The 27,749-nt window shown below is 42.4% G+C and overlaps 1 protein-coding gene and 1 long non-coding RNA gene across 2 annotated transcripts in view; both read right to left on the minus strand.

Annotated features, from left to right (window-relative positions):
• Positions 1 to 2,229: 2,229 nt before the first annotated feature.
• Positions 2,230 to 4,321, minus strand: LOC145408171 (uncharacterized). Its single transcript, XR_013898886.1, has 2 exons — positions 2,949 to 4,321; positions 2,230 to 2,751 (listed from the first exon to the last, which is right to left on the minus strand). It is a non-coding gene; the product is annotated as an uncharacterized LOC145408171 (long non-coding RNA).
• Positions 4,322 to 5,256: 935 nt separating this feature from the next.
• RagC-D (Ras-related GTP binding C/D) overlaps positions 5,257 to 27,749 on the minus strand; it is a 70,029-nt gene continuing 47,536 nt past the window's right edge. The window contains exons 6-8 of the mRNA XM_080276929.1: positions 21,805 to 21,947; positions 6,490 to 6,635; positions 5,257 to 5,503 (exon numbers count right to left, since the gene is read on the minus strand). Coding sequence (XP_080133055.1) covers positions 5,370 to 5,503; positions 6,490 to 6,635; positions 21,805 to 21,947 — 423 coding nt within the window. The 3' untranslated portion in view covers positions 5,257 to 5,369. The remainder of the gene's footprint in view (positions 5,504 to 6,489; positions 6,636 to 21,804; positions 21,948 to 27,749) is intronic.

Genomic DNA, 27,749 nt, shown 5'->3' on the forward strand with positions numbered 1-27,749 from the left:
TGTCAGTCTCTCACTCTCCATCCTCTCCACGTGACCAAACCACCTCAATGTGTTTCTCCTAACGCTTTCTATCACATCCACATCCACATCACAACGCTTCTTCACTCCCTCATTTGTCAGTCTGTCTCTCCATGTGGCTCCACACACTCCTCTCAAATAACTCATTTCCACTGCTCTCACTCCTGACTTCTGTCCCTCCAACAAGGTTCAAGCTTCACTTCCATATGTTAGAGTTGTTATCACAATACTGTCATGCAGTAGCTTTCCCACTTCCATGCTCATTTCCCTGTTTCTTATCACTGCTTCCAAGGAACCAGCAACCTTTCTTCATTGTTGTACCCTTTCACGCACTTCACCCTCTAAACTTCCATCCTTACTCATCACACTTCCCAAGTACTTAAATGGACTCACATTTTTTCCTTCATTCTTTCCTCTTCCTTATGTCTACAGGTGACTCTACACTCCCAACCTCACTGTACATTCACTGACTTCACTTCTCTCGAAGATCATAACTTTAGATTCCGTTTCTTACACACTCTCCCAAACTCATCCACCAAGCCTTGCAGCTCCCCTTCGTCTTCACTTACCAACACAGTATTATTTGCACACATCAATACAGGGAGTTTCCAAACACTGCCCTCTCTCATTAGGGTCACTTCAACATCCACTGCCCTACCTTGTATCTCTTTTATAACCCTTGCTGTTTCCAGTCCCATCTAATTCAGCTTAAGGAGATCTCTCATGGTTAATGGATTAACGATGATCTTCATCCACTCTTACAAAATGAAAAAGTTATATTCTTGTTATGACCAAAGGATATTACGCAATGAAAGAAAGACCTCTTGTTGTAATGGGGTTCTAAGCTGAACTTGACACTTTCACTCTAATGTTTCATTTTCATCATTACCACCAGATGATTTTATTCAATGTTTTAATTCAACTGCAGCAGTGAAGGGATGAACTAAAGCTTCTCTTTACTCATTCACAGTGATGGCATCTTCTTTATATTATTATTGCTATCTACAGATGATCTTGTTCATTTCAGGGAAGTTCTCCTAACCTCCACAGTACTATCTAGTACTGTACCAGAAATTTTTTTAAAAATTATGCCAGTGTTCAATGAGGTACACTGAATAAATGTCTGAAATAGCAAGAATGTATTGTCACCATACTAAATAGGTTAAAATCACCTACACCCCGTAAACCTGAGTTATTCCAATAGTCTAATACAAAATTAACCAATTTAAGTTTATTCTACCAATCATCATCATCATAATCTAACACCGTGTTGCCCCATGAGAAGCGCAGGAGCCCAGAGCTAGGCAAGTTGGTCCTGACATTTAAGATGGAAGTGACCAGCCTCACTCATCCCTGAGTGGCATTACATGAGCACTAAACCCCAACCACCCTTTGGATATAAACCTGCACAGGCTCAATCCAATTGGAGCACCTTAAATACCCACTAAACCACCAGGCACCATCATTTGATTATATGGTTACCACTCAGTGTAGTAAATGGCTTCCTGGTGTACAGGAAACCATTTGGCTTGTCACTCAGTGTACAGTCAACCATTGGCAGAAAGAAGAGGAAAGAAGGAAGGAAACAAAGACAAGAGGGAGTGTTGAGTCACCTGTAGGCATAAGGAAGAGGAAAAAATGAAGGAAAAAAAGAAGAGGATGGATGGAAAGAAGGAAGAGGAGAGGAAAGGGCAGTCACCTGAGAGCAGCACTACATTGAAACAGTGGATGGTGAGAGCCTTTTAGCTAATACTTTATTGTTCATGCTTAAGAACGAACACTTTCTGGACCACTGGACACAGTTCAGCAATAAAATAAAATGTAATATTTTGGATCAGTTGATGCTAAGAATGTTTGCCAGATCCTTATGATTGTCAATCAGCTTGATATTTTGTGTACTGGTAGCATCTGGCAGTGTCTGCCAAGCTTCAGTGCAATTATTCTAATCTGCAAGAATCTCCAACCCCTTCCAGCTCAGTTGATGGAAAGTGTAGTCAGACTGAAGGGTCAATCTGACTAGTAACCAAGGAGAATCATTCTTACCTCTACCTATGGCTCAACAGATTTCATGCAGTTATGATGTAGTACTCCAGCTGTGAAAGTGGCTAAGTTCCATCAAGTGAAAACAAAGACTACAGCTATACCAGTCACCAACAGGTAGCCCACCACACCACACACATATTTTCATGCATGGTAGGAAAAAAAATATCAGTGCTTTGCTAATTTATCATCACATGCAAATTCTGATTTTACAAAGGACTTTAGCAAGGAATCATCATGAGATGATAAAAACTTTCTCAATGTTGTATAAACTATCATCACTACCATCATCATCATCTGGACCTCCTTCCCACCCTAGGGCAGGGTGAGCAGTAGCAACATCCATACAGCCCAAGTTTGCCCAATTCAGTGGACCATGTTTCCATTCACTCATCATTCAAGCCCTCGGAATCCTGACTCTATCTGATAAGCCAATTACTCAGAAAAAACTAAGATCAAACAATGACTGCACCACATTATCATTAGAAACATTCTCTGGCTTGTTTACCTATTTATCTGTGCTCTGAATGAAGTGTTGTCTTCTACAGGAAATTATGTACAAGAGAAGAAATGGTCCAATATGTACAGTTGATCATAAAAGTATTGGTGCATGCTGAGCTTGAAACAAACTGACATCACAGATGATGGATACTGCAAAATGCCCACTGCTCCTATCCCACACAGTTAACTCTGCTTTTATGTCAGTGTCATATACTGTTGGCAAGAACATTTCCTATCTTATGCATTTTATTTAGTTCATATTTACAAGCTATGGTCCTCATTGTCAAAGGTGATAACGGTTCCACATACTGCTCAAGGTGTTTCTACAGTGAATGGCATGGCATCAACAGTAATGTCCAATGTGCTATTTACTCTCACAGGCAACCTACAAATCTGCCATGCTCCATGAACGAAGTGGATCACAAGCATACAAATTTTCAAGATAATGGTGAAGGAGGAGAATGCTGTTTTTAATTAGGAAGTCATAAGTTAGTTTTAGTTGAATATCATACCTTGAGGGGAGTTAAAATCAAATAAAAACTGCCATTGTAGGAAAGGTATTCCATTTTGCTTCTAATTCCTTCCACTCTGGGAATACCTACCATGAATATATGAAATCATCTGAAGTGGGTAAAAAAAAAAAAAAAAAAAAAAAAATACAACGTAGTTTCTGTACCAACTAACAATCCTAAATATGCACTTAATTCTGAGTTTGATATCATATATCACACTGGGTGGAACTTCATATACAGTATAATGCACTCCATCACGACAAGCTGTCTTTGACATCACCTAGCAATATGTTGTATAATGCTTACATTATACCAACTGAAAGAACACAGTACATTACTTCCATAAATTGCTGTTATTTTGCCACAGTACACATCCCAACTTTCCTCAAATATCTGCAACTGTAGCTACCAAAGAGTACTACATCAGAAATCATCAAACTAGTCCTGCACAACACTCTACAGTTTTGATCAGTGGTATATTACTTATACCATTCATCCCCCATCACTCAATCAAAAGCATAGATGCTTAAGGTTAGGTTTCTTAGTCCAGACAAACAAGGTGTGTGATCAGCCACCTACCCTTAGTGGCATTATATGAACAATAAACTCAAATTTTCCTAAAACTTAAATCCTTATGGGTCACATCTGGTTGGAGGACCTTAACCCACAAGACCACAATACGTCCATTTTTTTGGTTACTGTATGTGGTTATCTATCCATTCATTGCCAGACGCCATAATCCCGTAAGGAGTGGCCATTTGACTTTGAGTTATTTGTTTTACGGGGAGGGGCACTAACCCTCCACCAACCCACTTGTTGACACGCAGGGAGCATGTATGGTTTGGTTATATGGTTACCACCCAGTGTTGTAAATGGCTTCTTGGCTTACAGGAAACCATTTGGCTTGTCACTCAATGTAAAGCAACCTGTAAAGGAAAGAAAAGCAATAAGAAGTGACAGGAAAGATGGGAGAAATAGGAAGAGAGGACAGACACAGAAAAAGAAGATAAAGGCTAAGGAAGAAGTAGGCAGCACTACATCAAGTGAGTGGATGATGGTCACCACCACCCACCACTTTATGTGGTTATCACACACAATAAATGATTTCTTGGCTTACGAGGAACCATTTGGGGTTGTCACTCGGTGCAGAGCCATCTTCAATGAAAGAAGAAAAAGAAAAGTTATACAATCTTTCATCCACTTACTTATGCTCACTATCATGCCTTTATTTTCCTTTCCTGCATTCTTTCCTCCTCCTCCTGCCTATGGGTGACCGTACACTGAGTGACAGCCGAAATGATTTCCTATACACCAGGAAATAATTTACTATGCTAGTTGGTAATCTTATTAGCCAAATTATGACACCTGGTGGTTTAATAAGTAATTATGGCGCTCCAATCGGACTGAGCCGGTGCAGGTTTACATCCAAAAGATGGTTGGGGTTTATTGCTCAAGTAATGCCAATCAGGGATGAGTGCGGCTGGTCACTCTTATCTTAAATGTCAGGACCAACTTCCCTAGCCCCGGGCTCCTATGCTCCTCATGGGGAAACATAGGATTGGATGATGGATGGAAGGATGGATAATGACTACACTGACAACAGACTCCATGGTTTTTTGGATCCTATGATGCATAATACATAAAAATCTAAACATACGTTACTTTCATTTTAAAATATGCTTCAAATGAAAAAAGCCAACAACAGCTCGGATAAAGGCTCTCACCCTGGGTCCAGAAAGTATTAAAAAATTGAATTCATGAAAAAATGTTTTCTTGATTAAATAAAATAAAAATGAGAATGTATTAACACTCTTTCTTATATTTTATGTAAACAGCATATATTCTGCAGAACCCCTTGCATATTCCATATTTTATGGTACCAAACAGTATATCGAAAGTTCACTTTAAAAAATCAAGGAAGATAAGAAGTGCAGTGAGGAAATACTTCTGTAAAAGAGAGGACTGTAACAGGGAATGCTGACTGTAAAAGATATTGAGAATATTGTCAACAACTTAACTATTAGATAGGGAGTGAAATGGAGACAGCGTACTAAGGAAAGAGAGTAGTGGAACCAAATGTGTACTCTGTGTGTGTGTGTGTGTGTGTGTGTGTGTGTGTGTGTGTGTGTGTGTGTGTGTGTGTGTGTGTAAAAGGATAAAAATGTATGAAAATGTAAGTCAAGGTGTACTACAAGAAGAGATATGAGGGCAGGAGAGCAGGGTGGGTGTGGTGTGGCTAGTTCTAATGGAGCATAATGTGCTAGGGATGTCAGGGTGCGCTAGGATGGTGAGGGTTTACTAGGAGGTCGGTCCATTAGTCTGGAGGTGGGGAGAGGAAGCGCTGTTGGTCAGCTGCTGTAACTGGCTGGTGCGGACGTCAAATACTTCCTGAATTGCATTGCGGAAGCAAAGGAAGTTGTAGTCTATCAGACCTGCAAATCAGAATTTAATTAAAGTACATAATACCAGTTGTACTCAATATTATTTTTATCATATTTATACCAGCATTAATGAAATACTGTTCAGCATTTGTAAAAACAGAAACTACAACCAAATCCCTTCAGTATAATGTGATCCTTTCCACTTCAATCTGATTGGTTTAATGACCTCCTGAGAGTTCTCTAAGTATAAGGGAATAAACTAATATATATTTTATTTGGCAGAGGACCAATCATCTCTATGCTAGACAAGAAAGGCGAAGATACTTGAATATTTTAGCTTTAATAATGATTAAGTTTTATAAAATCACAGCAACTCCATAGTAGTTTCACTCACTAAATTAATACAATAAATCTAGTGTACTTTTCTCTGAGAAAAGCCATGCAAAATTTTTAAAGGGTATCTACCTTAACTTACTGTCCATAATCAGTTATCAAACCTCACTTGCCAAAATCCCTCCTATGAAGCCTGTAAGAAACTGCCATCAAACACCCTCATTGCCTCTCAAAACTGTCCAGCTTCCCTCTCCCTTCTAAATCTATAAAGTGTAAACATGATAACATTCAAAACATTGTATAGGGAATGCTAATGCATTTCAATAACTCAAGCAGATACATCTTTATGCTGTATTGCAGTTCATAACTTTTCTCTAAGCTAGTATCAAAACAAAACATACAAAGCACACTGTTTCCACTGAAACAGTGTCACACACAGACCACACCACACATAACTGTCTTGTGTACCTCATGTGCCATGATACTGACCGTCCTTCAACAAGATCTTGATAGCAAGTCCTTCAATGTCACAGCTACATGACCCAGTATTCATAACAACATCACAGACAATAATAACATCCAGTCGGGGATACTTTATACAATATGGGGCCTGTCAACTACGAAAAAAAAATTAAAAATATGAAACGTTCATCTTGACCATGTATAACTTGTCACAGATGAACCTTAAAGATAATGCCACTTACCTTGTCTATCAAAATTGTCTTCCCTCAATATACAGACCAGTGCAAGGTAGCGGCTAACTTCCCTCAGGTATAGTATAGTGGCATTGTTGAGCTTTATGATGCTGGAGCTCTCCTTGTCAAATGGAACCTGCATTCCATCATCCTTCCTGTGAAATAAAATAAGCATTCAAGTGGAACAAGTACTTAAGGGACACAGCACAAAGAATATGAGTACAGTAACAGTCAACTGCTTGATGTTATTTAGAGGCCTCACACACCCTGGCACTCAATTTTTAACTCTTCAGCTGCCAAATTAACCTTGGTATGTGGTCCCATATCATCACACTATATTGGTATACTATCTACAGTACACATTTCTATACCAACTGCAGTGGTTCCTCATTTATCTGGACATGCAGTATCCAGACGAGTTCATTATCTGGACACTAGACCTTGGCTCCATTAAACCATTATCCAAATTTACTTGCTATTATCTGAACATAAAAGTCCCCAAGAACTTCAGCCAGCCAGCCGACATGTCCAAACATTCGATGTCATGGCCACTGGGCTTCAGCCGTGGGTGGGAAGTAGTCTGTAACCCACAACCAGAACTAAAATATCCGCCTGCCCCTGTAATGAATGGTCAAAGCCCTGCACTCATCCGATCATTGCCAACAAACCTCCAGCACCCGAGTAATACAACTGTAACCCACAAGCGGTGTCAAAACATCCATACACATCCCCACCAAATGTCCAATGTCGCACAGCCATTGGGCTGAGCCTTTCTCAGCTGCCACCACCATAAGAACACAGATCACAAGCCACGAGTTCATGATCAGTGACAGCAGCCGTTTGCCTCTCTGACAAACATCCAAAGTCGCCCGGGCACCGGGCTAAGTCTTTCTCAACTGCTACCACCATCGAACACACACAAGCCATGAGTACATGTTCAGTGACAGAGGCCATCCGCCTCTCTACCAAATGTCCAATGCCGCCTGGTCACCAGGAGACACACACACACACACACACACACACATTCCTTTCCATGATATGATTATAATATCATATCTGTATAACTGCGTATGATAGTATAGGATGTGTGTACTGTATGTAATGAACAGTAAACTTCCATTCGTTATGGGTATTCGTTTCCATACCACAGCCAGCCACTTCAGCCAAGCAGCCCTAACAGGATAGGTTTGGTTTGGTTTGGTTTGGTTTGGTTAGGTTAGGTTAGGATATGATCACGTATGTAATTTTGTCTGAGAAACACACTGAGCGTATTTTTGGGAAAATCCTATGGTTAGTTTTGAAATGACAGGACAAGCGCTCTTCCTGGCTGGAGGTTCATGGTGCCTTGTAACACACACCACAAGCCACGAGTAAATGTCCGGTAAAAGCGTCCGTCCGCCTCTGCACCGAATGGCGGGAGTCCCCCGACCTCTGGGATTAGTGCGAAATCCCCCACCACACACACCTGTCCGCTTCCCTACCGAACAGTCAGAGTCACATGGCTGGCCACATTACTCATAAACTGCCTGAGGTGGTGATGTACTGGTCATTCACAGTTGCCGTCACGTGCTAACTCTTGCCTGAGCAAACGGAAGTGAACCTTATATGCAGACGTCAGTTTGCCGTGTTTTCCTTTGTCTGTGCTTGGATGCAACTGTGAGGTGTGATATGGCAGCGCTGTACTGTTTGCTGGCCAACAAGCCCGCACCTCATTTCCCACCTTTGTTTCGCCTGAGTGGCTCGCTTGCAAGAATGGCTGTGAATGCGATTGCTTTTGTGGTGGTCCCCTACTTTCATCAGGTTGTGGTCCTCCTCTGCTGCATTCTTGTGTGTGTGGTGATGGCCCCATCACCACCTGAGAAGCAAAAGAGGAAGGTTCTGACTCTGGGGAAGAAACCTGAGATATCGGGCAAGGTTGACGCAGGCTGGACCACAGGATATAAACTTCGTGAATATGATCTACCCCATTCAACATTGTTTGATATCAAGAAGTCATGTGACAAGTTTAAGCAATACAGACAGGACTTAGGCACATGCACACGTAGGGGCAGCAGGAAGGTAATGGCCCAAGCTCGGCACGCCATTACTAGTCGATTAACATTGTTGCGGTTTCGCCAGCAATGTGGTGCTGGTGTGCTAGTGCGTGGAACCATGACGAAGGCTGCTACCGAGAAGTTTGCACACCTGCACAACGTGAGCGACTTCAAGGTGTCCAAGGGACTGCTGTTTTCCTTAAACCTTCATCATGGACTTACTGGCTGTAAAGCACATGGTGAGGCCTTCGAAGCAGCAGTGGAGGAAGTAGACCCTTTTTGTCAGAAAGTGCAGCGCCTGATCAAGGACGTGGGCCTTGCCCATGGTCAAGTCTATAACGCAGATGAAACTGGTCTGTTCTATCACTCCTTGTCTACCAACACCATGGCTGAGGAAAGGGAGAAGACTGTGCCTGGTCAGAAGTTGTCCAAACAACATGTCTCTGTTTTGTGCTGTGCCAATGCTAATGGGACGCACCACCTCAAACCCGTTGTTGCTGGGCATGCAAAACAACCACGCTGTCTCTGTGGGTTGATGGATAGCCTGCCTGTTGTGTGGTACCACTCTGTGAAGGCCTGGTTTACTGCTCAGATCTTCAGAGATTGGTTCCACAAACAGTTAAGGAGGTTATCTGTTATCAAATGAAGGTCCTTGGTATCGCTCATTACCAGGTGAAGGCACTCCTGCTCCTGGACAATGTCCCTGTGCATCCGTCTGAGAAGGATTTGGTTGCATATGACGGGCAAATTAGGTACATGTTTCTGTCACCTAATACAACTGCTGATTCAACCAATGGACCAGGGTGTTATCATGGCTGTAAAGAGACTGTATCACCAGAGGTTCCTGAACAAGGTGATAGTGGTGCTGAAGGACGAGGATGCAAGCGAGGACACACGTGGGAAGCATACCTTGCAGAATCTTGGGCATTATGACCTGAAGTCTGCAGTGTTCAACTGGGTGAATGCATGGAAGGAAGTCTCTGTGAAAACCCTCGAAAGAGGTTGGTCTTGTCTCCTCCAGGGAATCAAAGCCGAGCACGACTTTGAGGGGTTTGATGTGGATGATTTCCACAGCCGCCTTACAACAGCATGAGAGCAGGTGGATGTCGACAATGTGAGGGATTACCTGGAAGACGACGGCGGCAATCCTGGTTATTAGACCACGTCTGATGAGGAGATCACCACTGCTGCCAGCGAGAACAACAAGGATGAGGATGAGGACCCTGACTCGCAGCCCTCTGCAACTCCTTCGCTCCCTCGCCTCGGTGTCTTCCGTGGTTACCTGGAGGGGATGCTGGAGTATGCCGAGCACCCACACTGTGACAGGGAATTGGTGCCGCTCAGCCTGGCGATGAAGCTGAGGGCAGTCTGGGATGCTGCCATCCTCCAGCAGAATTGTCAGTCCTGTCGTCAGACCAGGATCAACTCCTTCTTCAAGCCTGTGACCCTCATGAGTGCCAGCCCATTCTCACCACCATCACCATCACCAGTTTGTTTCCCGCCCTCACCATTGGAGCCGCAACTGAGCACGTTGACAGTCGTTGAGTCTCCGTTGGACTCAAGCTTGTGGCTGTTTTCGAAGTCTCCCGAGGGGGGTAGGCCACCATCACCGCACCGCACATCACCAGTCATCGCCCAGCTCCAGCAGGTCAAGGAGGAGGAGGAGGAGGAAGAGTTCTTCTACATTTGCTAGGCACGAATGTTTGCCACTAGACCACATGGGACAACTCTACACCTGCTGGAGGTGTGCAGGATATCAAGCCCGTCTGTGGTGCACTCAGTGTTAAGTACCCCAACCAAATGTTTTTTGGCAGATAACTTTAGGTTTCTTTCTTAGTTTCCTTAGTGTAAAAATTTATTTAGGATTTTCCCATGCATGTTTTGATGTCAAAATGTGGCAGAATGACCTGAAAACAGCGCCAAAAAGAGGAAGGGTACTGTATATACAGTAGAGTATAGGAAGGATGTTTTGGGTTTTCAATTTTTTTTTTTTTTTAATTGGTTTTCTTGGTGCTGAAAATGATTTTGGATAATCCTATGTATGTTTTGATGTCACAATAAGGCAGAATGACTGGAAAACACTGTAAAACTAAGGAGGGGTACTGTACATACAATAATGTTGGGGTAGGGTGTTTTTTTGTTTTCAGTGGTTTTTCTGCATGGTTTTCCTGGTGTTTAGCATTACTTTGGATATTCCTATGCGTGTTTTGATGTCAAAATATGCCTGAAGGACTGGAAAACACCGCCAAATTAAGCATAGGTACTGTACAAATAGGTTAGGTATAGGTTGGTGGTTGGGTATAGGTAGGGTCTGGGTATAATAGAGGAATAGTGTTCATTATCTGGATGTTGCCACTACCTGCACATGCCTTTGGCTCTAAAATGCCTAGATAAATGAGGGATTATTGTGTATATATCTATATCTATCTATCTATCTATATCTATCCATCTATCTATCTATCTATCTATATATACAGTGGAATTTCAAATTTCGATGGACATATGTACCTAAAAATCACTGCGAAATTCAAATAATCGAAATTTAAACTGAACTTCTTATAGGAAAAATTAGTTTGGGTCCGGGGCCTCTTAACCAAACTACCTAAAATCATGATTTTTTGCCCACACCCCCTGTAAACTTTATGAACTATAATTGTGGTTAAGTAACTGTAGTTCTGCAATGTATTGCCATACTGTCAGCAAGTGTATACTTGGTGTATTTCTGCCCTTTCCTGTACTGCCATTTCTCCTTTGGCTGCAAAGATTTAGAGGTGCCAGGCTGCTCTCGTCCATTATCACTGCTACCCAAAGAACCACACTTGCCTGCCATCTTGAAACAGGTAAGTTGCAATGAAAGTACAAAGAAAATACATACAACTGAATTGCAGAAATGCATGTCCACATGTGGAAGGTTCAGGCCGAAAGTGCTGCACTTGGCTGTAGAGGGCTGACTGCTGGCAGGACAGTCACAAGATGGCCGCTGACAACAGAGCATCGCCTTGCACATGGCTTGTTGTTGGTGCCTACTCTCATCCGGGAGCTCTTGTCCTTAAACAACATGACTATTTTTTTTCTAAGTCTCTATTGTTCATTTCTATGTTGCTCCTTACATTCATAATTACCGTACTTCTCTTCGTTTCAGTATTTTGCCTACTGTATTTGCTACCACCTGTAATTCACGTTGTTTTAGTATTTCTACTATTGATTCTCTTCCTTTAATTTCTCATTATATCTTTGAGTTTTTAAAGTATTGATTTGTTAATAATAAGTATATTTATAGAATAACGGGGAATTGTGCAGGGTGCGAATTGTCCTGACGGGAAATCGTCCATGTTTTGACAGGGAATTATCTGACGGGCGAATTGACTTGACGGTGAATTGTCTCGGAACCATATCATCGTATGCTTCATATACTGTTTGAATAAATGATGTTGATTTTCATTCTCCTCTTGACACATGTCACATATGATATTAGATTAGGCTCATACTTTTTCTTATAAATTTCCTTCACTTCTAGCATTTTGGTTCACATCAAAAATATTATCTTTGCTTGTTTTGGTTGGAGTCTGGCCCTGAAAGCACATGTCACATACCATTTTAGGTTAGGTTCATACTTTTTCTTATAATTTTCCTTCACTTCTAGCATTTTGGTTTGCATAAAAAATATCTTTGCTTGTTTTGGTTTGAGTCTGGCCCTGAAAGCATCAAAATACGCGACTTTGCATAGAAAAGTAAGGTAGGTAGACCACTCCAAAATGTATCGAAATTTGATTCATCGAATTCTAAACTGTCAAAATTTGAGATTCCACTGTATATAAATATATATATATATATATATATATATATATATATGAATATTCAATTATCCAGACACTCTGTATCCGGTCATGCTCCGTATATGGACATTAGGCTTTGGCTCTATCAGGTCTGTATACGGATTTATTTATCCGTACCCGGACATAAAACTTTCGGGACTGGTGGCAGGTCGGCTCACCTACCTCTCTGTCCATGTGCAGGTAATACACCATAACCCACGAGCAGAGCAAACGTGGCTGTCCGGCTCCCTACTGAATGGTCAAAGTCCCCCAGCCCCCCTGATCACACGTTACATACTGGCAGCACATGAGTATTACAGATCGTAATCCACAAGCTGGGCACGAACGCCTGTCTGGCTTCCAAGTTCCGTGGGTGCCCAGTGAACTTGAAAACTGCCACCAGCTAACAAGTAATACAGACTGTAACCCACAAGCTGAGAGAGAATGGTTGTCTGGCTCTCAACTAAATGGTCAAAGCTCCCCGGCCGCCCTGATTAGTCAGGAACTCCAGGAAACACACGGCCATCCACCTTCTTACCAAATGGCCAAAGTCATATCACTGTTCAGATTACTCAGGCACTCCTTATGCCCATGATGTACAGGGTCCCAGTGTTTCTGCCACATTGTGACGTTTGCATAGGCGAATGAAATGAACCCTTGCACTCGTAGATCAGTGTGCCGCTTTTTGCTTGTGTGCTCACAGCCGAGCGTGGGTAGAGACATGCCAAAGCCGTATGCTCCCCATGCGATACTGCACATCAGTTCCTGCCTTTATCTCTCCGCGTGTGGACGTGCTTGGCCGAGGTAAAACAATCGCAGCTTCCACTGTTGTGTTTGTGGTGGTGTCCTACTTTCTGCAAGCCTTAACACTTTGGCATGCCGATGACGATATTCTCATCATCCAGAAAACTCCTGTAGGCCCGATGATGATATTCTTATCATCGAAGTAAAATATTTGCCAAAAATCTATTTACTGTTCAGTTTTCATGGGATATGGTTTAAAATGAATGCCAATGTCTTCCCATTTTCTCTGTGAATTGTGCCTGCCCCCAGCTGCCACGCAGCCACCCATGCCACAGAAAACTTCAGTAACTTCCCATCTCTGTTCGTGGTCAGACCCTGCTTACTGCCACGACTGTTTACCTGCAGTTTTCCATAGAATCTTCATCATTTTCCATGTCTTACTGCCTTTATATTCACTGTAAATCTCATCCATGATGGATAAAACATTTATGTTTTTTGCCATTGTACTTCTTCTTATAGCATTGGAAATGCTTGTACAGCAATCCCTCATTTATCCGGAAATAATGGAGCCAAAGGCATGCCCGGGTAGTGGCAACATCTGGATAATGAACACTATTCCCCTACTATACCTAGACCCAACATATACCCATCTCTAACCTATACCTAACCTATTTGTACAATACCTATGCTTAATTCAGCAGTGTTTTCCAATCATTCAAGCATATTTAGACATCAAAACATACATAGGAATATCCAAAGTAATGCTAAACACCAAGAAAACCATGAGGAAAAACCACCTAAAAAAAAAAAAAAAAAAACACACACACACACACACACACACACACACACACACACACACACACTGTTGAATGTACAGTACCCTACTCATTTTGGCAGTTTTCCGGTCATTTTGCCATATTTTGACATCAAAATGTACTTAGGATTATCCAAAATAATTTTCAACAGCAAGAAATCCATGCACAAAAGCCACTGAAAACCAAAAAACACCCTACCTATACACCACTGTAAGTACAGTACCCCTCCTAATTTTGGCACTGTTTTCAGGTCAATCTGCATATTTAGACATCATAATGCACATACAAATAACTAAAGTAATGCTAAACATCAAGAAAACCATAAAAAAAAAAAAAAACATTGAAAACCAAAAAACACCCAACCGAAACATGACTGTATGTAAATTTTGGCCCTGCTCTCAGTTCAGTCTGCCATATTTAGACATCAAAACACACATAGGAATATCCAATGTAATGCGAAACACCAAGAAAACCATGAAAAAAAATGAAAACCAAAAAACACCCAACCTATACACCATTGTATGTACAGTAACCCTCCTAATTTTGGCACTGTTTTCAGGTCATTAATTTTTATTTTTATTTTTTATTTTATGCAAGGAAAAAGGAACCAAAGACCAGGAGCCCACAAACCGTTCCTTCAAAAACAAAACAAAAGAGAGCCAAATTCAAGATCTGTTAATTTAGAAATGCCTGGACACAAAGCATCTGAAAGACTTGAAATCATAGGAAGTAGGAAATACAGACAGAGGGGGACAGTTCCAGAGTTGAACTGTTGCATAAATGAAAGACTGGGAGTAACGGTTAACTCTTGCATTAAAGAGTTGGACAGAAAAGGATTGAGAGTCTGTTGCTAGTAGGGAGCTACGCGCCCGTCGTAGAGGTGGAGGGATGCAAGCAGACAGTTTAGAGGAGCAGTGATCATGAAAGTAGAGACAGAAGAGAGATAAAGAGGCAACAGTGTGGCGAAGAGACAGAGGTTGAAGGGAGCCAGTGAGAGGAGGAGAGTTAATGAAACGAAAAGCCTTTGACTCCACCCTATTGAGAAGGGCAGTACGTGGGGAGCCTTGCCACTCGACAGTTGTACTCTACATAGGGACAAATAAAACCCGTGTATAAAGTCAACAACTGTGCAGGGGTAAAGAAGGTAAGGAGTCGGCTTAGCACAACTAATCTCCTGGAAGCATTTCACAAAAGATGTAATAATTATGATCTTTCCAAGACAAGTCTCGAGTGAATGAAATCCCAAGCATGTTCAAGGATGATGCGGGATTGAGCTGGATATTATTAACATTAGTGGGTACTCCTGTGGAAGATTTTGTTGGAGTCTTTGATACATTAAAAACAACAAGATTATTTTTACCCCAATCAGAGATACAAGCCAAGTCAGACTTTTGGTGGGCCATATCCTCATCCCCTGTTTGTTGAGTAACTGCTGAGATAGACGTTGTGGGAACTGAATGGAAAAGTGAAGGGTGGAATCATCAGCGTATGTGAGACAGGGTTAGATGTACAGCTTAGAAGATCATTAATAAATAAAAGGAAGAGAGTTGGTGATAGGACAGAGCCCTGAGGAACACCACTGTTGATGGATCTAGGAGAACAATGGCCATCTACAACGGCCGCTACAGAACGACTAGAAAGGAAGCTGTAGATGAAGACACAGATAGAAGGATAGAAACCGTAAGAAAGCAGTTTGGAAATTAAAGATTTATGCCAGACTCGGTCGAAAGCCTTTGATATGTCAAGTGCAATGGCAAAGCTATTGCCAAAGTCCCAAAAGGAGGATGACCAGGAGTCTGAAAGGTAGGTGAGAAAGTTGCCAGTGGAGTGTCCCTTATGGAACCCATACTGACGATCAGAATGAAAGTTGTGACAGGAAAGATTCTTTAAAGTTTTTCTGTTAAGAATAGACTTGCAAACTTTTGAGACACAGGACGTTAAAGCAGTTGGACGATAGTCAGAGCGTTGGGAATGGTCACCCTTCTTTGGGACTAGCTGAATGAGAGCAACTTTCAGCAAGCAGGAAAGGTACAAGCTGACAGACAAAGGCAAAAGAGTTTACCCAGGCAGGGTATATATCGGCATATGCTCCACAGCCAGGATTGGATGAAGCAAAGAAAGATAGATTTTGGGATGATTTAATACATGTAGTGGGTGGTATGTGGGATGAGGAGATAGTGGTTTTGGGAGGGGACTTAAATGGTCATGTAGGTGAAGCAGCACAAGGTTATGAAGGACTGCATGTGGGATGTGCGTATGATATAAGGAATGCAGAAGGGGAAAGGATACTCGAGTTTGGGGAGGCAACGGACATGATTGTGTGCAACACATATTTTAGGAAAAGAGACAGTAGGTTAATTACGTATGAGTCTGGGGGAAATAGCAGTCACATAGATTATTTTCTGGTTAGGAGGGCCGATAGGAGGTTTGTGAGGGATGTTAAAGTTATAGGAAGTGAGGAGTGTTTGAAGCAGCATAAACTACTGATTTGTGATATGGTGCTTAAAGAAAGTGATGAAAAAGAGGACTTATGTACCTAGGAGGAAAATATGGAAGCTGAAAAACCAAGTAGTATGGGATGCCTTCTATAGCGAGTTGAGGAGAGTGGTGGCTGAACAGGGAGCTGTAGACAAAGGCGTTAATGAACAGTACAGAGCCCTCAAGAACAATCTCTTCAGAGTTACTGATGTAACATGCAGTTGGACAAGAGGACCACCAAGACATAAAGTAACTTGGTGGTGGGACGAGAGTGTAGAAGCAGAAGTTAAGGAGAAAAGAAGGCTTTTCCGTGAATAGATGAAGGGTGGTAGCAAGGAGGAATATATGGCTGCCAAGCGTAGGGCTGGATGAGAGGTATACAGGGCAAAGTCTGATTCACAGAGACTTTTACTTGATAACCTAAATCATGGGGAAAGCAAAAATATGATATTTAAGGCGGCGGGTCAGGTGAAGAGGGATAATCGGGATATTATAGGTGAGCAGTGTGTGAAGAATGATGAAGGAAGGGTAGTGGTGAACAGTGAGGATATTAAAGATGCATGGAGAGAGCATTATAACCGGTTGTTGAATGAAGAGTTTGACTGGGACAGAGAAGGTTTGGAGCCAGCAGATCCAGTGCCGGGCCCTTGGCCTTTAATTGATGCTGCTACTGTGAGTGAGGCAATAGGTAGGATGAAGGTGGGGAAGGCAGCACGTGTGTCTGGGTTGACTGCCGAAATGTTGAAGGCCTCAGGCGATACAGGGGTGAAGTTAGTCACTGACCTGATGAATAGGATTATTTATGAGTGTGTATATGAGAGAGGGGGGTGTGAGTTGGGAGCAGAGCAGTGAAATGACGGGGGACAGAACGACTTGGAGGCGATTTGTTTGTGGCCACCCCAAACGGGATTGAGGCGTCTGGCAATAGACAGATAGATAGTGTTGTCCCAGATGATTGGCTGCAGAGTGTAATTGTAAATGTGTATAAAGGGAAGGGTGATGCCCTGGAAAGAGGAAATTATAGAGGTATAAAGCTTTTAGATCAGATAATGAAGATAATGGAGAGAGTTTTAGAAGGTATGATTAGAGAAAGAGTGAATATTGATGAGATTCAGTTTGGGTTTATGCCAGGTAGGAGGACCACTGATGCCATATTCATTGTTCGACAGCTTCAAGAAAAATATATTGGTAGGAGAAGGGATCTTTATACTGTTTTTGTTGATTTGGAAAAGGTCTTTGACAGAGTCCCTAGAGAGGTGGTGAAGTGGGCAATGAGAAAGCTTGGCTTGGAGGAGTGGCTGGTTAGGGTGGTTATGGCTATGTATGTGGGTGCTCACACCCAGGTAAGAGTGAATGGAGATTTGAGTGATGGGTTTTCCATGAATGTTGGTGTGCATCAGGGGTCAGTTTTGAGTCCCATGTTATTTTTCATGGTACTGTACTTGAAGCCCATTCACGAGACTTTAGAAACGGACTCCCGTGGGAGTTGTTGTATGCTGATGATTTGGTGTTGATTGCAGAGAACGAGAGGGAGGCGGAGGAAAGGTTTAGGAGGTGGAGAGATGGTATGGGGCACAAGGGCTTAAGGGTAAATGCAGATAAAACAAAAGTGATGATATCTAAGGTTGGTGGCAGTACTGTCAAAGACGAGGGAGAGTGGCCATGTGCAGTTTGCCACAAGGGCGTGGGAAGTAATTCCATCTTGTGCAGTGCTTGTGATAAACGGGTGCATATGAGATGTAGTGGTATCAGAGCAAGACTGCAAGATAATGCTGATATTATGTGTACGGCGTGTCGGGGAGAGCAGGTGGAGATTGTCAGACATCAAAGAATTGAGCTTGCTGGGAATCTCTTGAGTGTGTGGAACAGTTTTGTTATTTGGGAGACATGTTGTGTGCTGGAGGTGGGGCTGGAGCTAGCTCTGTGGCTAGGGTGAGAACTGGTTGGAAGAAGTTCAGGGAGCTCTTGCCTCTCCTGACACTGAGAGGACTCTCCCTACGTGCTATGGGGTCTTTGTATGCAGCGTGTGTTAGGAGTGTAATGCTGTATGGCAGTGAGACCTGGGCAGTGAAGGAGGAGGATATTCGCCAGCTCAGAGGTACAGAAATGACAATGATTAGGTGAATGTGTAGTGCGTCCCTGCGTCCAAGGTCTGGGGAGGCTGGGTTCACGATGGAAGAGTTGAGAGTTAGGATGGGACTGGAGTGTACTGGTGTTGTGATGAGGAGAGGTAGATTGGGTTGGTTTGGACATGTGGAAAAGATGGGGGATGATAATTGGGTGAGGAAGGTCTATCTATCTATCAATCTATTGCTAGACGCCTCAATCCCGTTCGGGGTGGCCACAAACAAATCGCCTCCATGTCGCCCTGTCCTCCGCCATTTCACTGCCCTGCTCCCAACTCACACCCCCCTCTCTCATATACCTCTCCACCCCATCCCTCCATCTCATCCTCGGCCTCCCCCTCCCTCTTCCCCCCTCCACCTCACTCACATACACTCTCTTCGTCAGTCTCTCACCCTCCATCCTCTCCACATGGCCAAGCCACCTCAGTGTGTTCCTCATAACGCTTCCTATCACATCCACATCCACACCACAACGCTCCTTTATATCCTCATTCGTCAGCCTGTCTCTCCATGTGACTCCACAGGCTCCTCTTAAATAACTTATTTCCGCTGCTCTCACTCTTGATTTGTGTCCCTAGCAACGTCCAAGCTTCACTTCCATACGTTAGAGTTGGTACCACAATACTGTCATGTAGTAACTTTTTCACTTCCATGCTCACTTCCCTGTTTCTTATCATTGCTTTCAAAGAACCAGCAACCTTTCTTCCCTGCTGTACCCTTTCAAGCACTTCACTCTCCAAACCTCCATCCTTACTCATCACACTACCCAAGTACTTAAACGTACTCACATTTTCCAATTCCTCACCATCCAACCTCGCTGTACATTCACTGACTTCACTGGTGAGGAAGGTGAGAAGTGTTAATACTGAGGGTGGGGTTACCAGGGGTAGACCAAGAAAGACATGGGACGAGGTCATTAAGTGTGACCTCAGGGTTAAGGGACTGAACAGGGAGGCTGCAATGGATCGTGCAACATGGACAGCCGCCATTAGGTGACCAAGGTCGACGCATGCAAGCATGTTGGAGCCTTTAAAAACAAAACGAAACGCGAAACGAAACAAAACTATATACTGTATATATATATATATATATATATATATATATATATATACTGTGGGCTCGCACAGTAAGTGTGATCACAGCGCATGAATCGCATAGTACACAAGTGACCAAAAATCATAACCATAAAACTTTGAATGCACGAGTTTAGTCACAATAAGCCAGGCAGAGGCAAGAAGTGGCCCAAAACCGCTATTTTCCCAGACAACGCGACCCCCCTTCCCAGCACAACACGTCCATCATGGCTTAGAGACTAGTGGGGAAGGTGCTTAAGAGGAGTCTACAGTAAGATCTTGCCACTAACGACTTCGACAACAACAGTAAGTTAGAATAGATACTCAGTATCTATAATAACATTTAGATTCACTTGAATAATGATTATTTCATGAATGCCAAGTTGTTATACTGTAAATACGTCCACAAGATGAGGAATGAAACAGGCAAACAAGAAGAAATGAAGGAAATTGTCAAAAACGTGAGCAGTAGCGAGAAGGAGATGGAGGATCCTCCCCTCACCACCTCCCTCGACTCGCCCGCTGCTGTCCCCTCCACCTCCACTGCCCCACCTAACTCACCAGCTGCCTCCCCTTCCACCTCCACAGCCCTACCTGACTCACCTGCTTCACCAGGCATACATGCAACCCCAAACATAATGACTGTTGCCGCATTCTGGAAGAAATATAACATTCGAAAGGCCATAAATTCCTTCATGAAAGCCTGCAATAATACAACACTGGCAATTGTTAAATTTGCGTGGTGTGGCAGCTGGGGCGGCAGGGGCACTCGAAGTGTGTTGCCACGCCTCGGAACTCCTGCTTTTTAAGTCCATCAGCCCTGTTGTCTACTGTTTTTAATGTGACTGAACATATTATTGTTATTTTTGCTATTTTTGCCCAGAGTCGGACACATTAAAAAAAAAAAAAAAATGTCTTAAAAATTTTCCCTTTATTATACCTCTAAGGTTAAAAAATATCAAAGTTTGAGGGGGTCCTGCCCACATATTATTTTTCCCATAAGATTATATATTCACAGTATGCGAGGTTGTGGACTGCACATCCACTCACGCACTGTGCGAGCCCACTGTATGTACTACTGTGTGTATATATATATATATATATATACAGTAAAAGTCCAATTCTTCGGCATCCAATTCCCCGGCAAATCTGACATTTTGGCAGTTTTGAGAAATAGTCCCATTTACGAAAATCTCTGATCGTTCGGCAGATTTTCCGATTTTTTTCGTCCCCTCTACTGCTGAGAACTTCTTCCAGCAGTAGCAGACTCCAATCAACCCCTTCTATTGTACCTATGTAAATAAGGAACCTACTATAAGTTTAGGTAAGTGCATGTGAACTTGTAGGCCTACTGTATCATTACATTTATATACAGTATGTTCACTAATTTCTTTATTTTTCATATTCATTACAGTATTGTACAGTATCAAACAGTATACAGTACTCTCTCGAAACAAATTTGTAATGATATGAGTAGTGATGATAATGTTCACCGAAACATATAAGGTACTGAGTGGGTAGGGTTTTTGATAATTCAGCAATTTTGATATTTCGACACTTGCCTGGTCCCATAGATGCCAAAAAATAGGACTTCTACTGTATATATATATATATATATATATATATATATATATATATATATATATATATATATATATATATATAAAACATGCAACAGAATAATGGGTCATGTGCATGCTGAAATGACGGAAGACGACAATTAGGTGCGATGGTGAGAAGTGTGAACGTCGGGGATGGGGCTGCAAGGGGCTGCTAAAAAAGACCTGGGACAAGGTCATACAGTGTGACCTCAGGGACAGATGCCTAAACACAGAGGCTGCTACGGATCATGCAGTGTGGACTGCCATTGTTAGGTGACCGGAGCTGACATATGAAAGCATGTTGAAGCCTTTATCAACGATACAAACGATATGAAAATTAATAATTAAAGAGGAGTTGTTAGGACGCTTCCTAACATTGGCATATTATGACCCCTTGTGAACAGAAGGGGTAAAGTAGGTACCATGGCCAATGATAGTAAGGTGCGCTTGTGAACAAAAATATCAACATACTTCATAAATATAGTAAAGTGAATAATGACCTGAAACCCCTTTATTGATTTGTGGAGCCCAACAAACTTCTCGGAACACTGTGTAAGTTTCATAATTGCTTGCCCAAACAACTGTATCAATATTACCATTCACACTTGTATATAACTGGTGTGAAATGCTAAATATTACCCATATATGTCTGAGATGTCAATAACAACATCAATCATCTCACAGCACAGCTCATAACTTTGCATGTCTACTGGAGAGGAATCAGTGGCAATGTAGATCTTGGACAGGACGTCAAACAAGAAGGCCTTCTCAATTCCAGAGTTCTGTAATGGAATAGGGTAAATTATTAAACATTAATATATGATACAGTAATATAGTTTTCTACACTAACTTGGACCACAATTTTCTCCTGTTGCAGCTTATTTTACATAGCTCACACAATCTTACACCAGGTTAATCTAAAAAGGGCTTAGCTGCACAATACACTTGAACCAAAGGTGACTGGTACCTGGTGTGGAATGTTTTTCTTATAATTTGGCTGAAGTAGCTCATACACAGAGGGTAGAAGGGTTGCAAGAGGATGGAAAAAAGGCAGACTATAAGTGAGAAGTGAAGGAGCAATTGGGTAAATATGATATGGAGAAGATGGAGGACATGGATGGTGTGTGCAAGATTTTCACAAAAGAAATCTGTGCAGCATGTGAGGTGGTCTGTGGGGTGAAGAGAAGACAGAATGGGGTGCAAGGAACAGCATGGTGGAATGAAGAGGTGAGACAGGCTGTGGCTCAAGAGAAGAAAGCATATAGTTACTGGATGAGAAACAAGGGCATGGAGGTAGCTGAGAGATGAAAATGAAAGTTATATGTAGAAAGAAACAGAGAGGTGAAAAGATTAATCAGAAAGAGTATGAAGAGACTGGATGAGAAATATGGGAGGAATCTGAATGTAAAGTGGAGGGAATGTAAGAAAATGTTCTGTAAAGAGGTTAAGAGAGTTAGACTGGGTGATAAAGAAGTTAGTCAGGGAGTGACAGATAAAAATGGTACATTGCTCATGGAGAAGGGTAAAAAAGTAAGCAAATGGAGAGAACACTTTAAGGAATTGTTGAACATAGAGAATGAAAGTAATGCAAGTACTGCATAAATGGCTGGAGAATGGCTGGCAGAAGGAGGGATGTGAGAAGAGAGGAAGAAATCAGTAGGATGGAAGTAGTGGAAGCAATCAAGAAAGTCACAATGGAGAATGCCTCAGGAATCGATGGAGTGTGTGGTGATTTTGTTTTTTCTTTTGTAATGCAAGGAAGAAGGAACCAAAGGCAAGTAGCCCACAAACTGTTCCTTCCAAGAAAAAAACAAAGACAATACACCAGACAGCCAAATTCAAGATCTGTTCATTTCAAGACGACTGGACACACTGTGTTTGAAACACTAGAGATCATAAGAAGTAGGAAATACAGACGGAGGGAGATGGTTCTACAGTTGATCTGTTGCATAAATGAAGGACTGGAAGTAACAGTTAACTCTTGCGTAACAGAGATGGACAGAAAAGGGATGAGAGATTGTTGCTTGATCGGTGCTACGTGCAGAGGTGAAGGGATGCAAGCAGATAGTTCAGAGGAAGAATGACCAGTGAAGAAGCAATAAAAAAAGAGATACAAGATGCAACAGTGCAGTAAAGTGATAGAGGCTGAAGGGGGCCAGTAAGAGGTGGATAGTAATGAGACGAAAAGCCTTTGACTCCACCTTTTCGAGAAGTGCCGTATGTGGGAAGACTCCCCACATGACAGTTGTACTCTGCACAGGGGCAAATAAAACCTGTGTATAAAGTCAACAGCTGTGCAAGGGTAAAGAAGGTACAGAGTTGGCTTAGCGCACCAAATCCATCGGAAGCAGATTCTACAGACGTAATATGATCTTTCCAAGATAAATCCTGAGAGAATGAAACCCCAAGTATGTTTGACCCGCGGTGTCCAGGTGTCATGTCTACGTGACGTACCGGGGACGTCCGGGTGGCATGTATACATGATGTAGTGTTTTGTGGCATTGTTTGAATATTCCATGAGCTGTTTTTATCACACGTAGCCGCTGGCAACCCTCCTGCATGCATCCGAATCACGCTCCAGTTACCCGCTTACCTCCGTAGTGGATAGACCTATGCAAAAATTTTTCCCTGTGTCTGGATCCTCAGCTGTGTAGCTGCAGCTGCCAACTTCAACACCAATTAAGTCCAAAGGCCAGAAAAGAAAAGACCTTAGTGATAGTGCGATAGGGAGAGAACTCAAGGTGACATTATCACCAACTGTGAGTGGAGAAAGTGACCATTCCTCTGAGGAAAGCGACCGCCATGATGAGTGTCGATCTTCAAGCGCTGGATGAGGAGGGTGGATCATGTGAGTCCTCCACTGTGCGCCCATCCCTTCCCGCTGTATGTTCATCTGCTATTTCCGATGATGGAAATGGTTCAGAGGGTATTGACAATCCTGGAGAGAGGGATACTGGCATGGATGAGGAGATGGAAGAAGAGGTAGAGAGTGGAGGAAGGGAGGAGGTGGAGGAGGGAGGAATGAGGACGCGGGATAGGGCAAGCCTCGCACTAGTGCTCTGTATATTAAATTTTATGTGAATAATGGAAGCAGAAAGTTTGTTTCATGATGAACTCAGTGCCTTATTTTTTACTGAAAGTTTTTGTGTGTGTGCATATTTGTTATGATGAAAAAGTTCAAATTACAGGAAAAAAATTGTTAGTAGAAAATATAGTGGAGTGGAGAAAAGGAGAAGGTGGAGGAGGAAGGGAGAAGGAAGCATGGTAGGGCAAGCCTTGCACCAACACAGTGGATATTTATGTGAATAATGGAAGCAGAAAGTTTGTTTCATGATGAAATCAGTGCCTTATTTTTTACTGAAAGTTTTCGTGTGTGTACATATTTGTTATGATGAAAAAGTACAAATCACATGAAAAAAGTTTTTGTTATAGTGGAAAATACAGTGGATTATGGATAGTATGTGGATAAGTATTTTGTTCACAATATTATTATTTAGATTTTATGTAGGGGTAGTAGTTTGTAGTAGTAGTAATAGTAGTAGTAGTTGGGTAGCAGTCATAACAGTAGTAGTAGTAGGGTAGTAGTAGTAGTAGCAGTAGTGGTGGTAACAGTAGTAGTAGTGGTAGGGTAGTAATAGTAGTGGTAGTAGTAATGGTAGTACAGTAGTGGTAATAATAGTAGTAGTAGTAATAGTGGTAGCAGTAGTAGGAGAAGGCTAGTATAAGCTTTAGTTATACCACTGCACGTCAGCCACATACACAGACACAGGAAAAAAAAAAAAAAAAAAAGTTGTCCCATTTTCCCAATCACTCTCTCTGACTAAACACACTTCACGGACAATCTGATGCAATCAGCTTGAAGTCGAAGGATTGATGAGCATTATGACACTTAGGTTTTTATTTTTGTTTAAGTATTAGCTGAAGTATGAAGGTTTAAAAAAAGGTGATTTTCTCTGAAATGCCCAGCTGGGAGAAGGGTTGGTGGAAATATATGCCGGACACAATGGGTTTAAGATGATGCAGGATTGAGCTGGATATTATCAAATATTAGTGGGTACTCCTGCGGAAGATTCTGTCAGGTTGATAGGTGTAGGAACTGTGTCTTTGATGCATTAAAAACGTCAAGTGGGGTTGGTGGAGGATTAGTGCCCCTCCCTGTAAAACAATTAACTCAAAGCCCTTGGCCACCCCGTCTGGGATACATGGCGTCTGGCAATGAATGAATGGATGAAAAAACAAGATTACTTTTACCCCAGTCAGAGATAAGAGCCAGGTCAGACACTAGGTGTGCCATAGCCTCAACCCTTGTTTGCTGAAGTAATTGCTGAGATAGATGTTGCAGGAACCGAATAGAAAGGTGAAGGGTGGAATCATCAGCTTATGGGTGGACAGGGTTAGATGTACAGCTCAGAAGGTCATTGATGAATAAATGGAAGAGAGTTGGTGACAGAATAGAGCCCCGAGGAACACCACTGTTGATAGATCTAGAAGAACAGTGGCCATCTATAACAGCAGCTATAAAGCGATTAGAATGGAAGCTATAGATGAAGGCACAGATAGAAGGATAGAAAACATAAGAGGGCAGTTTGGAAATTAAAGATTTATGCCAGACTCAATCAAAAGTCTTTGAGATGTCAAGTGCAATGGCAAAGCTTTCACCTAAGTCCTGAAAGGAGGATGACCAGGAGTCTTAAAGGAAGGTGAGAAGATCGCCGGTGGAGCGTCCCCGACGGACCCATACTAACGATCGGAATGAAGGATGTGATAGGAAGGATGCTTTAAAATTCTTTCTGTTAAGAATAGACTCGAAAACTTTTGACACACAGGATGTTAAAGCAACTGAGCGATAGTTAGAGGGTTGTGAATGGTCACCCTTCTTTGGGACAGGTTGACTGATAGCAAACTTCCAGTAAGAAGGAAAAGTACAAGTTGATAGACAAAGGAGAAAGAGTTTACCTGGGCAGGGTGTAAGCACTGAAGCACAGTTCTTGAGGCAATAGCAGGGGCCCCATCAGGCCCATATGCCTTGTTAGTATTGAGGCCAGTGATGACAGAAAATACATCAACTGAAGAAATTTAAATGTCAGTCATGAGAAAGTCAGATGGAGGAAGTGATGGAGGAACAGCACTGGAATCATCTACGGTGGAATTGGAGGAGAAAGTCTGAGCGAAGAGATCTGCTTTATCAGTAGAAGAAATAGCTACAGAGCCATCAGAGTGGAAAAGAGGACAGAAAGATGATAGGTAAATAGTTAGAAAGGTTTTTGGCAAGATGCCAAAAGGAGCAGGAAGAATTCGAGTTGGAGAGTTGAGAGCATTTAGTATGGATGAAATTATTTTTTGCAGAGCGAAGAACTGACTTAGCACGATTCCAGGCAGAAACATGAAAAAAGATGTGATTCTGGGGTGGGTTGCCTCCAGTACCTTTTGTAGGCCCTCTCCTTGTTGTGGACAGCATTAGAACAAGCATGATTAAACCAAGGTTTTTTTTGCATCAGCCAAAGGATATGAGAAAGGAATGTATGCTTTCATGCGTGAATTACCTAAGTAATGAGCAAGGCACAATCAGATGGCTCCCAGCCATGGAAGCAATATTCATTCCTAGGAAAATCAAAGAAGTACTGCCTAACGGCCTCCCAATTAGCAGCTCAAGGTGCCACAACTGACGTTTCTTTGGAGGGTCCACAGGTTGTACTGGAGTAATACGACAGGATAAGGTAATAAAGTTGTGATCAGAGGAGCCCAATGGAGAGGAAAGATTAACAGCATAAGCAGAATGATTAGTTTTAAGGAAAAGGTCAAGTATGTTGGAACTTTCTCCAAGGTGGTAAGGGATACAGGTAGGCTTCTGTTCACCAGGTGGATCAGTGAAAGTAGAGGATAGCCAAAGGTAGTGGTGAACATTGAATCTTCTAGAATGGAGATTTCAGAGAAAAGAGAAATGGATTGGATGTGTTCCATTGTAGAAGTAAGATAGATGAAGAATTTTTCAGTCAGTAGAATTAGGGGATAAGTAACCAGCACAGATATATTAAGGCAATGAATGGCAGGAGAGCCGAAGCCAAAAGTAGAGAATTTGAAGAAAAAATAAAGTTCAGGAACACGAGAGCAAGATAAGTCATTGAGTACATGTACATAACAGCCACCTTTGGCTCTGAAATGAGTATGGAGAAGTAGGAGGATAAAGAGGAGGGTTTGCTATCAGTTGTCTCAGACAGCTGAGTTCCAGTTAAGAGAAGGTGTGGTTTACAGGAGGAGAGGTGGTGCTCAACAGAGAGAAAGTTAAAGGAAAGGCCACGGATGTTGCAGAAATGAAGAAGATGTGAGTTAGACAGTGGTTCCAGGCAACTCGTTGGCTCGTCACCAAGAAAGAGGCAGATGGTGGGGACATTTGTTCCTCCCCCCCTCCCTACAGGGACTCCAAGGCTTGGGTAAACAATGCCATTTTTTGAATCTTGAATAGGAAATGTACTGTAGTGTGTAATGTGCATGTAGTCAGGTGTTGACAGTAAGAGAAACTTGTACTGGAGAGTATGCTGAAGCAAGGGGGAGAGCTAGTGGTAGATTCCCCCCCCCCCCAACTC

The sequence above is a fragment of the Coenobita brevimanus genome, chromosome 8 (genome assembly GCF_032717465.1).
Source record: "Coenobita brevimanus isolate Jiangsu-jjx chromosome 8, ASM3271746v2, whole genome shotgun sequence".
Classification (NCBI taxonomy): Eukaryota; Metazoa; Arthropoda; class Malacostraca; order Decapoda; family Coenobitidae; genus Coenobita; species Coenobita brevimanus.